The following is a 14,943-nucleotide window of genomic DNA, read 5'->3' on the forward strand; positions in this document are numbered from 1 at the left end:
AAAAAAAAAAAAAAAAAAAAAAAACTGCAGACCTAAAATTAGAGTTCACTTCAGCTGCTGTTAGGTTCAGAGAATAACAGCAGCCATAACCTACATCAAGCCAATTTAAATTAGACTGTATCAGAGCCCAATCTCATCTAGAAGTGAAGAAATCCCTCTATTGACAGTTATTAGTGTAAGAAGTTCTAATACCCAGGGTAAGGCAGAAACATACATGAGAGTTAGTCTGTCTGAGGCATGCAGAACAAATGGCAGTATCATGAAGTGGTAGGTAGGAAGTTAATATTGCCAATCTCAGTAACTTCCAAGAATAGAAAGCCTGGAAATGTATTAATAGCTTTATTAACAAACTACCAGGACTAATAGCAACAAAATCAAGGAGTTGCAACCATGAGAAGGATGAGTGTCTAAGCACAACCAGTTAAGTATTATTTTATTCTCTTCCTTTCTAGGAGACAAAGACCAATCCATCTGAGTTTTGATATTGATGCATTTGACCCTACACTGGCTCCAGCCACAGGAACTCCTGTTGTAGGGGGACTAACCTATCGAGAAGGCATGTATATTGCTGAGGAAATACACAATACAGGTATGTAGCAACCAGGTCTGCAGCCTGTTAACAAAATAGGTAAATATGCTGGAGTCTCTTGCCTGCAAAGGATCTTTTCTGATATTCCACATCATTGCTGAGTTTGTTTTTGCTTGAACTTTTGTAGCTAAAAATTATATGGCCATGCTAATAAAAAGGACTACTTTAGAGTCATGCTTGGACATGGCTCTTGCCAAATTACACTAAGGTAATAATGAGTAAAAAATTGTTTAATTGTTAATAATTTAAACATTAAATACCAGAATAAATTGTCAAACTGATGCAGTTCTTTGTGTCTGAGTTATCTAAAGACAGATTAAGAAGGCAAGACCAAGACTGTAAATTGCACTCTAAGAGGTTGGTTCATTGGGAGTTGTGAATTTGGAGTTAAAGCTGATCTCTTGAAGAAATCTGCAAATTGGACAATATCTTGGGTCCTTTATGTAGGGTAGGTCTTGTACTAGAGCCTGATAGGATCTCCAATAAGGGGGATACAGTTAGATGAGAATGACTGATGGAAAGAGTACTAAGATGAATTCTACGTTATCAAGACTGGCTACAAGACTGGCTACTTTTCCAAAACTCATACTTGTTTGCAAACAGTTTCCATTTCTGTCAGAAAGCTTCTGGTTTTAAAGCTACTTCAAATGACCTTTCATTCCAAAATTTAAAGAACTACCAAATCATACTGCTTCAGTAACCATCTGATGGAACTACGCTATGGATAGAGACCCCAGATTGAAAGGTTCGGGGCTATAGAGAACCACTGACTAGATGGGATAGAAACTGACATTGAGAAATGGTCTCCTTAGTGCCACAGCCTGCTAGAACCTTAGGCAGTATAGAAAGGCAGGTAGTATCTGATTCTCAGATCTGCAATCTTAGATGTTGCCAGTGGTCCTTAGGTTATTGGTCAGAGAACCTGGGAGTTCAATTCTCTGCTTTGCTTCCTAAAAACACCACTTTAGAGCAGGGGTTATAACCTCTAGCACTTATACGTGGCAGCGGCCATGGCTTGTCTCTTTGTTCCCATGCTACAATATTTTACTCCAAAAGACACTCATGGGGCTAGGCACAATGGTTCATACCTATAATCCCAGTACTCTGGGAGGCCAAGGCAGGAGGATTACTTGACCCCAGGGGTTCAAGACCAGCCTGGGCAACATAGTGAGACCCTGTTTCTACAAAAAATTAGCCAGGTGTCCCAACTACTTGGGAGGTTGAGTCTGCAGTGAGCCATGACTGTGCCACTGCACTGTTATAATGCTGTCAACTAGATACCTAAAGCAGTTTGCTTCATTTAAAGGGTGGCAATAGTCTGGAAACATAAGTCATGTATGTATTTCTAATACTGCAAACCTTGATTACCACTTCTGGGATATGCTAAAGGTGCAGGTTTAGTCAGTAGAAATCAAGAGACAAATCAGGAACACAGGTCCATGTGCAGGAAATGATGGAAATGCTACAGTAATACACCTGTTGGTTGCAGTTTGGCACCATACACTCAACTACACATTGCTAATAAGGGAAGATGCTGAATGGACATATGGCATTGAGCACATCATGTACTATAGTGTAATATCAATAAACCATTAGGTACATTCGCCTGTGTTTCCAGACTTTATGGCCACCCTAAATATTCTCAGATACTTGTATTCCTGAATACTAGCTTGTTCAGATCATGCTTCATCCAGAATAACCAACTAAAAAGTTAATTTCTACAGAGCAATGAGGCATTTAGAAGGGTGAGCATGTTAGCAGGTCTGGATAGGTTCTTCTGGTTTAAGCTTCCCTTCCACTTGCTCCAGGCCAAAGGAACAATACTGAGAACTTTGACAGAAGTTCTCAAACCTTAACAGAAGGTAACTGGAGTCCAAATAAAATAACTAACATATGGCTGAATCTTCTCTTGATCAAGTACAAGATACTGGGTCAGTCTGCTGGGAGACAAAAGATGTGTTAGATGTGGAACCTGCCTCCAGAGCTCAGGCCTGCAGGGATGAGAATGAGGCTTGCAGTAATAACTACATTTCAGGGCATATGGTGTGGTGCTCTAACAGATACAGATAACACATTAGAGTTCAAAAGTGGGAATGGAGTTTAGCTAGTCAAAGTGGGAGATTTCCTCTGCCTTCATACTTGATTCATTTCCAGGCAGGCATCTGGAAGGTTCCTAGTCATACTGGAGATGGCATACATTTTGCCAACAAGCAGGATGAAAACCTCCCCCACCCAACACCAAGCCTTTTCCTTTTCCAGAAGGCCTGACAATTATGCCTATTATGTTAGTTGAACAAAGATGGTTTATTTCGTTATCTTAAAGGTTTCTTTTAATCTACTGTAGCATAACAGTGTTTTAACTTAAATTCACGGCCAAGAGGATGAGGTGCAAGGGGCTTCCTGAAAATAGGTATTTTCTACTACAAAACGGACTCTTGTTTTCACCTTGGCTTGTTCTCCCTGTCCCAGTGGGATGACCCTCACTGAGAGTAGTAGCAAGGGAATTTGAGGTTTTGTCACACTTTGTTCCTCCAGGGTTGCTGTCAGCACTGGATCTTGTTGAAGTCAATCCTCAGTTGGCCACCTCAGAGGAAGAGGCGAAGACTACAGCTAACCTGGCAGTGGATGTGATTGCTTCAAGTTTTGGTCAGACAAGAGAAGGAGGGCATATTGTCTATGGCCAACTTCCTACTCCCAGTTCACCAGATGAATCAGAAAATCAAGCACGTGTGAGAATTTAGGATATACTGTGCACTGACATGTTTCACAACGGGCATTCCAGAATTATGAGGCATTGAGGGGACAGATAGATACAAAATGGTTGTCTGGGTCAATACTGCCTTAATGAGAACATTTACACATTCTCACAATTGTAAAGTTTCCCCTCTATTTTGGTGACCAATACTACTGTAAATGTATTTGGCCTTTTGCAGTTCACAGGGTATTAATATGCTACAGTACTATGTAAATTTAAAGAAGTCATAAACAGCATTTATTACCTTGGTATATCATACTGGTCTTGTTGCTGTTCCTTCACATTTAAGTGGTTTTCCATCTTTCCTCCCTCCTCCCACAGTTTGGCTACACAGTGCATCCCTGAACTGTTAGCCCACAGCAGCAATATGCTTATTCCATCCACATCCCTAACATCATGCATTCACAAGGTCAAAGTTCTGGTCCACAAACCCTTCCCTATAGAGGTTCAATGGCTGCGAAAGAATTTGTAGTAAACCAGGCCTCCCAGGATGGCAAGCTCCAGTAAGATGATAATGGAAAGCAGCAGCTTGTTGGTTGTCACTCTACAAAGAGAAGCAAAGTGGGGAGTAGTCAGAAGTTTGGATAACCTTCCTTCTAAACATTTTGGGGTTAGACCTGGAACCACAGCTGGATACTCTGAGGCTGTTTGTTTGATCACACAGCCACTTACCAGGAAATACTCATAAGGTTCTTTAGCTGTCATTTAGGGATAATACTGTCTACCTCACAGAAATGTTAAACTGAGACAATAAAAACCAAAGCATAAAAATGGATTCTGAAATGTGTTCAAATGGTAGTTACTTCCTTTAAAAATAGCTTTTCTAGAAAGACGGGTTAGCTAGAAAAAGTAATCATATATACATCCAGCTCAGGATGGGTCCGGCCCTAGGATAAGTAACTAGAAGCCTGGGTAATACCTTTCAATCCCTTGGAAACTTCTTCCCTCTGCCCTGTTTTTCCCTTTGCTCTCCTATCAACCCAAATGGATATGTTATAAAGGTAGTATAGGAGCTTAAAAATTTTACTATATCAACCCAAATGGATATGTTATAAAGGTACTATAGGAGCTTAAACATTTTACTATCTGTTGTTTACACGAAGAATCCAACCTCTAGTTTTCATGTTCACTCTAGGTTTCTCCCTGTTCCACAAGGAATTTATCACTGTAGGAAAATCCCACCCCTCCTGCTAGCTCCATGAGTGGGTTGTAGTTTTGTTTCATGCTAGGCCACCTGTGCCCAAGGTCACGTACAATACCCTCTTACCCCCAACTTCAACCTCAGTGGCAATATTTCTGCCCTGGATTTGTCTGTTAGCACTCAACGATTTTGGTTTTTATTTTTGATAAAGACTACTTTATTGGTGGCAGTTAGTACAATTCAAATTTTGATCCTCAAAGAAGGACTTAGTTATTTATCAGACTAGGAGTCCATAGAGAGCTGAATGAAACTGAATCAAGTCACTGCTGTGATGACTGAAGTCAATCCTGTTTCTTGGGAAATGAAACCACAGTCAGCTGATGCATGGCATATGCTGTTTCACTAATTGAGAACCACGGTGGCTCTATACAGAAGGTCATCAGCTCCACCACCCTTTAGATGCACTGGAATTCTGTTCTTCTCCTGAAACAGCTTGTGTTTTCTAGACCTTTATTTTCAAAATGCCTGCGTGAAGCAACGCTCATGGTCCTCTGGGCAACCTGACAATGCCAGCAGATTCTGCAGCATCTTGGCTCAGTTACTGCCCACGAACCCTGACAACTCCCCAAGGGTTTTATTTTTAAAAGTCTACTTCTTCCCTACAAGACAGAACTTCCAGAAAAGGAGCTGACTCCCATGAAGGGCAAGCAGAGCCAAAAGCAAGTACTATGCAGGTGAAACTGCTTTCTAATCAAGATTTTACAAATATATTTCTTTTTTTTTTTTTCTTTTTTTGAGACGTAGTCTCGCTTTGTCTCCCAGGCTGGAGTGCAGTGGCGCCATCTTGGCTCGCTGCAACCTCCGCCTCCTGGGTTCAAGCAATTCTCTGTCTCAGCCTCCTGAGTAGCTGGGATTACAGGTGCCCGTCCCCATGCCCAGCTAATTTTTTTGTATTTTTAATAGAGATGGGTTTCACCATCTTGGCCAGGCTGGTCTTGAACTCCTGACCTTGTGATCTGCCCGCTTCGGCCTCCCAAGGTTCTGGGATTACAGGTGTGAACCACCATGCCCGGCCGAGATTATACAAATATATTTCAAGGAATAGGAAGCTGTTATTCCCATGTGTTGCCTTCTCTAAAGAACATTAGCTGTGATTAAATATCTTTTCAGTGGAGAAATTTTTCACTGCTCCAAGTCAAAGCAGTATATACTTTTAACAAATGATTTTATCCTGAGCTATTTAATTATTCAAGACCATATTCCTTAGTGTATTTATTCTGGTCTGTTGGGTGGTACTGAGTATATGGGGACTATGCGTCAGCTGCTGAGGTGCTTTATTAGGACCTTCGTAAGTCACTATTTTAAGCTTTTTGGTTGAAAGCCATTGAGTTAAGAGAAATTTCATGACTTTAATAAAACTTACTTTCTGGACATTGAACGGAGAATCTTTCGACTTTTGCTCAAGTTTTCACTTGTGTTTACCAGCTGAGAAGAGAAAATAGTGATTATTTCCCTCTTTAAAAAGTATACTCTGTACAACTGAATATCCCTAGATTAACACTAGGCATTAAGGAATATATATTGAAAAATTCCAAGAAATCAAGCCAATTTAAATGATGGCCTTCGAGTGTAAGTAGAAGAACCTGGAAATGACAAGATATTTTAGTACTCATTAAGTAGGCTTAGGAATCATCTTCCTAGGTTGCTACTGGGAATGGACTCCTGAGACTGAGCTAATCTTCTACCGTGGCTACTCCAAAAGGGAAGGCTTCAAGTGTAGCCAGCAGACTGGATAGCCAGTGACTATAGAGCAACTAAAGATTTGAATTTCATCAGCCAAATTCCAGGACAGCCTCTTGAGTTGGCATTTGTTTTTGTAGGCTGGCCGGTTACTACTTTTGGGATCTGGTTATCTTTTTTCTTTACCCTCTTAAGAGACGGTTGCATTGAATTGTGAAAAGAACCTCCATGTAACTTTCAACTGCCTGCTACTAATCTGGACAGCTGGAGGATATTTCACCTCCAGCAGATGGCTACCTGCCATCTGTTCCCATTCCCCAGTGGCCTTGGTAAGCTGACCTCTCAGCTCATTCCGTGGCTTTTATTTCTTTGAAACAGGGTCTTGCTCCGTCACTCAGGCTGGAGTGCAGTGCTGCAATTGCAGCTCACTACAGCCTTGACCTCCCAGGCTCAAGCAATACCCCTACCTGTCCCCAAGTAAGGTGGGATCACAGGTGCATGCCACCATACCCTGCTACTTTTTTTGATTTTTAGTAGAGATGAGATCTCACTATGTTGCCCAGGCTGGTTTCAAACTCCTAGGCTCAAGCCATCCCCCCACCTCAGCCTCCCAAAGTGCTAAAATTACAGGTGTGAGCCTGGCCTCCTGGGCTTTTAAATTCAACCAATCTACCTGGTATGTTCAAAAACCAAAACCCACACAATCTGAAAGCAAGTTACATTCTCCATAGCTTTCCTTGAATGTAGTACTTTATTGTGAATTTTCACTGAAGAGGGCAGGCACTACTCTGACTTAATGGAGAATTGTAGCTACTAAGAAAATCTACTCAAATCTTCACACTAAGCTAGTATTTTCCTGTCCAAATCTTGGCCACAGTATGTTTTTCAAATTGATTTGCCTTCTGCTATTAAGAATACAGCATTCAATTGGCAAATTGTACTAATTTAAAAATTCCAGCCGGGCACAGTGGCTCATGCCTGTAATCCTAGCGCTTTGGGAGGCCAAGGTGGAATGATTGCTCGAGCCCAGGAGTTCGAGAGCAACTTTGGCAACATAGTGAAACCCCGTTTTCACAAAAAATTAAAACAATTAGCCAGGCACAGTAGCACATGCCTGCAGTCCCAGCTACACATGAGGATCACTTGAGCCCAGGAGTTTGAAGCTACAGTAAGTTCTAATTACACTGCTGCACTCCAGCCTGGGTGACAGAGCAAGACCCTGTCTCTAAAAAACTAAAAAATTCCTACATAGGTTAACTCATTTATGGAAAGGAAAAAATAAATGAGTTATTTTTCTGAGGCTCTCAGAGTGACAGTAGACTAGAGGTCCCTGATATAGTCATCATTTGGTTTAAATATTTGTTTTCTTTCCACAACGATCCAGTTTACCTTACTGGATAATCCTTAGAGACTTTATTCCCTATTACTTTTTTTTTTTTTTTTACTTTTACTTAGATAATAGTAAAGGGTTAGAGTCCAGGACTGAAGCATAATTTATAAATCTATAAACTGTGGTACTATTTTACGAAATCTGGAAAATAGCCTTGGCTCTAAATGACAGGGTATAAGTAGATGATGTTTTTGTAAGAATAGCAGAATACTCTATTAGATGTGTGAAAAATTAAAATCTCAGATTGGAAGCTTTGAATCCTTAAGTGCCTTTTGACATATTATTTCTCTTGCCAAAGAGAGAATACAGCCACTTTATCCTTATTAATTTCTGTAATCTTATAAGTGTAGAAATCAGGTTTCTTCCATCTTTTTTTCCCTTCACTGAAGCAAAAATTTCCAATGATGTCTAATTCTTAGGGGTAAAATTGCTTCTAAGGGAGATCTCTCGGCCAAGCAAACTAAAAATTGAGCAAAGCGGCCAGGCACAGTGGCTCATGCCTGTAATCCTAGCACTTTGGGAGGCCAGAGCGGATGGATCACCTGAGGTTAGGAGTTTGAGATCAGCCTGGCCAACATGGTGAAACCCCGTCTCTACTAAAAATACAAAAATTAGCTACGCGTGGTGGCACATGCCTGCAATCCCAGCTATTCAGGAGGCTGAGGCAAGAGAATCGCTTGAACCCAGGATGTGGAGGTTGCAGTGAGTGGAGATCACGCCACTGCACTCCAGTCTGGGTGACACAGTGAGACGCTATCTCAAAAATTAATAAATAAAAATTGAGAAAAGCATAAGAACTTAAAAAAGACTATTCCCTGAATACAGAACTGCTGTAGCTTTTGGTCTTAGTATGGTTTCCAGGTGCAGTGGCCCCCTAATTTCCCCATACTTGCCCCTTTCCCTGTCTGCCCAGACTTACTCTACTCTTGGTGCGTTCTAACTGGTCTCGTTGTTCCCCCAGCTCTTCTATGATTTCTGAGCCAATCTGGTCGGTCTCCGTGGCAATCCGATGAGAACGTTCAATACTTTGGGTGGCCCGGTTCAGGCTTTCAGTGCCTTGCAGAAGCATTGCCCTTTGAGACTGTAGCCGATTCTGAAAGGAGTATGGAAGAGAAATGTTAGACTTTTTCCATTATAAATTCATTGCCAGCATATTCCTCATGACCTTCCCCATGTTAGAAAGAATACAGTGAGCAATAATTTTCATTCCTTTTAAGACAGAACCAAAGCAGCTAATGATTCTTTTCAAGGTCACAGACTAAAGCAGAACCTGAAATGAATCAATAGATCACAATACCCCCACTCCACTGTCTTTTACACTTACATGAGGCAAGGAAAGATGGATTAAAAATACTGGAGCACTTTCCCTGTGTTTGTGATGAATCTGAACTGGTTCATGTGTCTCCTGGACTATCAACTTCTGAAAGGTGGCAGCCCAGATGTGGGAGCTACCTGATTAATGCATATAGCCTGTAACTTCCATAGTGCTATGAGCAAACCAACTAAACTCCGCAGCCCTAGAAAAAGGTTAATTCACTGAAGATTCCCACTTGACTGGTACTGAGGACTGAAGGACCATGAACAAGCTATTCTGTTATTTGTTTTAAGCCTCCAGCACCTGGTATTTCCAGGTGGTCTCCCATCCAAGTACTAACCAGGCCTGACTTGCTTAGCTTCTGAGATCAGGCAGGTTCGGGGTGGTATTGCCTAGATGACTACAATTCTTCTTTTCAGCATCTAAAGAAATTTTGTAGAAGTCTGAGACACTACCACATTCTGGAAAAAACGTATGTGGTTACCCTCTTGGGGAGCCCCAAAAAGAACTTCACCTAAGGTCAAACAAAAAGCCTTGAGGCTGCCACACTGGGGGTGATTTGGTCTCAGGGAAATTAGTATCTGGGGCTTGAGCAAGCTTCCCCATCTGCCCTAATTTCTCAACTGCCCTAATTTTCTAAATCCCCACCGAAGTTTTACTCCACCTGTAATCCTAAACACAGACAGCATGAAGACAAAAGTAGCCTTGTCAGGCCAGAATTAACAACCACTGACAGAAATGGAGGCAGCTCCAAGTTCTTAGCTGTTCAAAGCGCGCGTGTGCACACACACACGCACGCACACACACACTCAAAAGGAACCCAGCTCACAGAGGCCTATTACAGAGCAGGTGATCACTGGCAGGACCAAGAAGCCAAAAGATTGGCTCCCAGAGCAGAAGTAGCAAGAAGCATTTTCTTTTTTTCCTTTTCTTTTTTTTTTTGAGACGGAGTCTCACTCTGTCGCCCAGGCTAGAGTACAGTGGTACGATCTCAGCTCACTGCAGCCTCTGCCTCCTCGGTACAAGCAATTCTGCTGCCTCAGCCTCCCGAGTAGCTGGGATTACAGGCAGCTGCCACCACGCCCAGCTAATTTTTGTGTTTTCAGTAGAGACAGGGTTTCACCATGTTGGCCAGGCTGGTCTTGAACTCCTGACCTCAGGTGATCCACCGGCCTTGGCCTCCCAAAGTGCTAGGATTACAGGCATAAGCCACCGTGCCCGGCGCTCTGTAGCATTTTGACTTAATAAATGGCATACAGACCAGCAGATGAGGAAACCACTGAATGAGGTTCAAATAAAATCAGTTAGGTTAGCACAAAGGAAGAAGGAAAAAGGTTTTCAAAATAAAAGATGCAGATTTTCAACTGAGTAGGCTAAAAAATGACCAAGAAAAGATCAGATCACATAAATGAACTTCAGACAGATTTGGAACAATAACTTTACTGAAGGTATGGATACCTAAATTATGTTTTAATAATTTCTGAAACTCATAATTTTAAGGCAAAATTGTTTGGACTTCCTCCCCAACTTTGGCAACATGACTAAAGTCACTTTTACAACTCCCACTTTCACCAGCTCCACCTGCCTGCCTTTTTTTCCAGTCTCCCTTTAAGTGATCTTCTGTCAGCTTCTAGTCTGTAGTGATCCCTCGTGCATCCATTTGAAAATTTTAAATACTTCATTCTCAAGCGGTCTAGTTTTGGCATCAGCCATGTCAAGCCAATATCATTCTGAATGTCTCTTAAACTATAATCAGGATGCATCGTGAAACAGGATTTGTTTAAAATTGGAGTATGAGCCTTTCTACCTCTGTTCAGTCTGGACTGGTGGGCCCCTTTCTATTTCTCTGCCATGCTACTTGCCAGAGAATTTCTACTTTGTGTTGTGTTTGTGGAAGACAGACCAAATGCAGCATATTTAATCTTTCAGATGTTTTATTCCTTTAACAATCCAGCTGCTCTAGATGGTTTCAGAATACAGATGTTCAATTAGTCCAATTTTATAAATCAGAATCCTGAAAGCCAGACAGGCAGTCTGGCTCACTTTCCATTACCACAGAATAAAAAGATAGAAAGTTCCTTCTCGAGAAGCGTCCTGCATTGGTTACTGTATCTCAGTTGTTGGGCCATCTTGACATTAAGGTAAAGGAAAGCTTGGATTGATTGTGTAACAATATTCTGATAAATTAGAAACCTAACTGAATTTTCCAGGCATACTTGAGAAAGTGATTCTAAAATTTATATGAAAGAATAAAAAAGATCAAGGAGAAAAGAAATTAGATCAATGGGTCAGAATACAGAATCCAGATAATAAGAATAGGTAACACTTATATACTAGTACATACAAAGCACTGTTTTTTTTTTTTATTGTAAGACTGTATTATATTAAGGATAAAAAGAAATCTAAATATGCATATGGTTCAAAAGGCCTGCATTAAATAGAGCAGATACCAAGGGGATAACAGGACCTGGATGCAAAAAAGAGGATAAGGGTGAAAAAAATGAAACAAGAATCTAGTGTACATTGATAACATGAAATACCCTAACAATATAGGCCCTTAAGGAAAAAAAAAAAAACAACAGCTAAAACTTACCATATGCTCATTCTCTAGAGCATATATGCCATATTTCATGTCTCCTCGGCCTCCAGGTGTGGCTGTCAAAGGTGTGCTTCTCACCTCCCGATGGAGTTTAGCAAGGTCCTTCCGGTAGTTTCGAAGCTTAGACATCATGGGGTTACGGAAAGACAGGGGTGCGTAACGTAGTTCCTCCTCCATCTCTGCCAGCTGGGAAGGCAGAAAGTAGTGAGTGGATAGCCTGGTTCTTCCTGCACTCATTTAGAAATATGCCTAGTTTGGACTAATCAAACTACTTATTTATTTGGACTACACCAAGCAAATAACCATATGCTCCATGAGGCAGGGACCATGTCTGGCACGTTCCTCTCATTCTGAATGCCTGGCGTACTGTCTAGCAAGCACAGAGCAGGCCTTCAAAATATATGAACTGAATGAATGAATGGAAAAACAGGAAGTACTTTATAGCTTACTAAACATTTTTATATACATTCTCCATTTAATCCTCACAAGTCAATAAGGTAGAGGAAATGCTCCATTTCATATAAAAAACTTAAAGAAACCTGCTCAAGATTACACAAAAAGAAGGAGTCCAGGCCAGGCACAGTGGCTCACACCTGTAATCCCAGCACTTTGGGAAGCCGAGGCAGGAGGATCATTTGAGCACAGCCTGGGCAACATAGCAAGACCTCATCTCTATTTAAAAAAAAAAAAAAAATTAAACAGAAAAGGAGTCAGGGTTCAAAATCTTCAAATTCTCTCAGCTCTCTTCAATATACCAAGTTTTTAGCCTGGTATGATTGAACACTGCCATCAAAAAGTGCTTTGAAGTCTACCGTACTAAAAGTGATAGGGGTCTGGCATCAGGGTTCTTCCCTTCTCCTGCTCCTCTTTCTGAAAATCAATTAAGTTTGTCTAGAGACAACCAGGGGCCTACTCTAGAGCAGGGTGCTTTAGGGGAATCAGACTTCTATTTTTCTGGGATAAGTAAAATATAACACCTGGACATGTTCACAAGAGGCCCTAAATTATTTTCATCTGCCTGGAATGGTCAGACTAGGATTATTACTTTTGTTGAATTTAGAGAAAACAAGTATCTGAGCATCAAACAAATCAGTAGTAGGTAGAAGATTTTAAAAATGCTACCAAGGTATTAACTGAAACAGGAGAATGGCTACAAACAGGTATCACGGATATGCCCAGCTGCACATAGGTATTAAGAAAAGCTCCTAGTACCCTCATTAGGAAGAAGATAGTTTCCACGGTCTGGTGGCCTGGTCTTTCTTAAAACAGATGCAAAACAGAGAAAAGGATGCAGATATGCTTCCTTCTCAGAACTTCACTGTGATAACTGGGAAACTGAACAAGCAAGAAGGAAGTTCGCTGGCCAAAAGATAATTTTTTTCTTTATCTGCTCTGGGGTAGCAAATACAGGGGCAATTATTTCTGCAGAGTACTAGCAGCGACCAGAATTTTGGCCCCAATCTTAACGGGTTTGCTGAAGCTAGAGTATAATGAGATGGAGTCAAAGAACTCTTGCTTCCATAGGGCTGGAGCGAAAAAAAAAGAAAAGCCACAGGTGAAGAGAAGCAGTTATTAAACTGTTCAGTAAACTGAACCAACTTCTGACAAACTTTGGGTGCCAACTGAGACTCATGCATGTCTTGCCTGAGGTACCAAGTCCAGCTACTATGTTGATTTTAAGGCAGAAAGGGACATGGTTAGAATTACCTCTAAACTACATTTTCTGTGACACTAAGTTTAACAAAGAACAGTAATTTTTTTTTTTTTTTTTGAGGCAGGGTCTTGCTCTGCCACCCAGACCGGAGTGCGGTGGTGCAATTGTGGCTAACCACATGCTTGACCTACCAGGCTGAAGTGATCCTCCCACCTCAGCCTCCTGAGTAGCTGGGTCCGGAGGCATGCACCACCACACCTCGGTAATTTTTTTTATGGTAGAGATGGGGGTCTCCCTAGGTTGCCCGAGCTGGTCTTGAACTTCTGGCCTCAAGTGATCCTCCAACCCTGGCATTTCAAAGTGTTGGAATTACAAGCGTAAGCCACCACACTGACCAGTAACCTATCTTAATGGCCAGCTCTTAAAAACAGATTTTAGGCTGGGCACAGTGGCTCATGCCTTATAATCCCAGCACTCTGGGAGGCCGAGGTGGGCAAATCATGAGGTAGGAGATCGAGACCATCCTGGCTAACACGGTGAAACCCCGTCTCTACTAAAAATACAAAAAATCAGTAGGATGTGGTGGTGCCCGCCTGTAGTCCCAGCTATTCGGGAGGCAGAGGCAGGAGAACGGCGTGAACCCAGGAGGTGGAGCTTGCAGTGAGCCGAGATTGCCCACTGCACTACAGCCTGGGCGACAGAGCAAGACTCCGTCTCAAAAACAAACAAGCAAAAGAAACAACAGATTTTAAAAGATTGCTTGGGTAAAAGTATGAGAATGCCCTCACTACTCACATCAGCAATATATTACCAAAGAGTCATATTTCACGAGCGTCTTCAGGCTTTATCCATTTGTGTTTGTCAAACCCCCTCAACAACCATCCCCATCAACTGGCTTCATTTAGTAAGAAATAGTCAAAATCAAGATCAATGGACAGGAACAGTTAATCTGTGACCAGTTCATAGCATTACTTCTGGAAAAGACCAACACCAGGTAGAAGAAACAAAATTTGTTCCTTGTTCTCACCGTTTCATTTGCTTCCTGTTGCTTTTCATCAAAATCCCTGATCAACTTCTTCTTCTCTTCTAGAAAAGATAGATAAGTTTCAAATGCTTATTACTATTTCCACACATTTGTAAAGGCCATTCCCTCTGCTTAGAATAAGCTTCCTATGGTAGGGCGTGGTAGCTCATGCCTGTAATCCCAGCACTTTGGGAGGCCAAGGCAGGTGGATCACGAGGTCAGGAATTCAAGACCAGCCTGGCCAACCTGGTGAAACCCCGTCTCTACTAACCATACAAAAATTAGCCGGGCATGGTGGCAGGCACCTGCAATCCCAGCTACTTGGGAGACGGAGGTAGAGAAATGCTTGAACCCAGGAGGTGGAGGTTGCAGTGAGCTGAGATTGCGCCACTGCACTCCAGCCTGGGCGACAGAGCGAGACTCCGTCTCAAAAAAAAAAAAGAATGTTTATCAATAGTGACTCTCTGAAACCCCCTACCTTCACTCCCACAGTGAAGCACTTCTATGTTAACTCGTATCTACTACTTTTCTGCAAAACTAAAAATTCTATCCCCTCTGCTTGCTGGGAGACTGCCTGCCTGGTATGGTGCTTGTTTTTCTCTGGGTGTGGCACTGGTAATGACTCAAACAATGAGACGTTATTCATTCCCCTTTCAGCCTTTCCCATTCCATCCCTTTGGTTAACTGTATCTTTAATACCTAAAAATTACTAATCTCCCCTTTGAACAAAAATAGA

The 14,943-nt window shown here is 41.7% G+C and overlaps 2 protein-coding genes across 2 annotated transcripts in view; one reads left to right on the top strand and one right to left on the bottom strand.

Annotated features, from left to right (window-relative positions):
* ARG2 (arginase 2) overlaps positions 1 to 4,119 on the top strand; it is a 35,513-nt gene extending 31,394 nt beyond the window's left edge. Inside the window, exons 7-8 of the mRNA XM_025392702.1 lie at positions 453 to 589; positions 3,125 to 4,119. Coding sequence (XP_025248487.1) covers positions 453 to 589; positions 3,125 to 3,330 — 343 coding nt within the window. The 3' untranslated portion in view covers positions 3,331 to 4,119. The remainder of the gene's footprint in view (positions 1 to 452; positions 590 to 3,124) is intronic.
* The window catches only part of VTI1B (vesicle transport through interaction with t-SNAREs 1B), a 28,746-nt gene that overhangs the window by 1,083 nt on the left and 12,720 nt on the right, over positions 1 to 14,943 (bottom strand). The window contains exons 2-6 of the mRNA XM_025392707.1: positions 14,211 to 14,269; positions 11,524 to 11,715; positions 8,535 to 8,708; positions 5,909 to 5,970; positions 33 to 3,888 (exon numbers count right to left, since the gene is read on the bottom strand). Of these exons, the coding sequence (XP_025248492.1) occupies positions 3,792 to 3,888; positions 5,909 to 5,970; positions 8,535 to 8,708; positions 11,524 to 11,715; positions 14,211 to 14,269 (584 nt within the window). The 3' untranslated portion in view covers positions 33 to 3,791. The remainder of the gene's footprint in view (positions 1 to 32; positions 3,889 to 5,908; positions 5,971 to 8,534; positions 8,709 to 11,523; positions 11,716 to 14,210; positions 14,270 to 14,943) is intronic.

Source organism: Theropithecus gelada, chromosome 7b (genome assembly GCF_003255815.1).
Source record: "Theropithecus gelada isolate Dixy chromosome 7b, Tgel_1.0, whole genome shotgun sequence".
Lineage (NCBI taxonomy): Eukaryota > Metazoa > Chordata > Mammalia > Primates > Cercopithecidae > Theropithecus > Theropithecus gelada.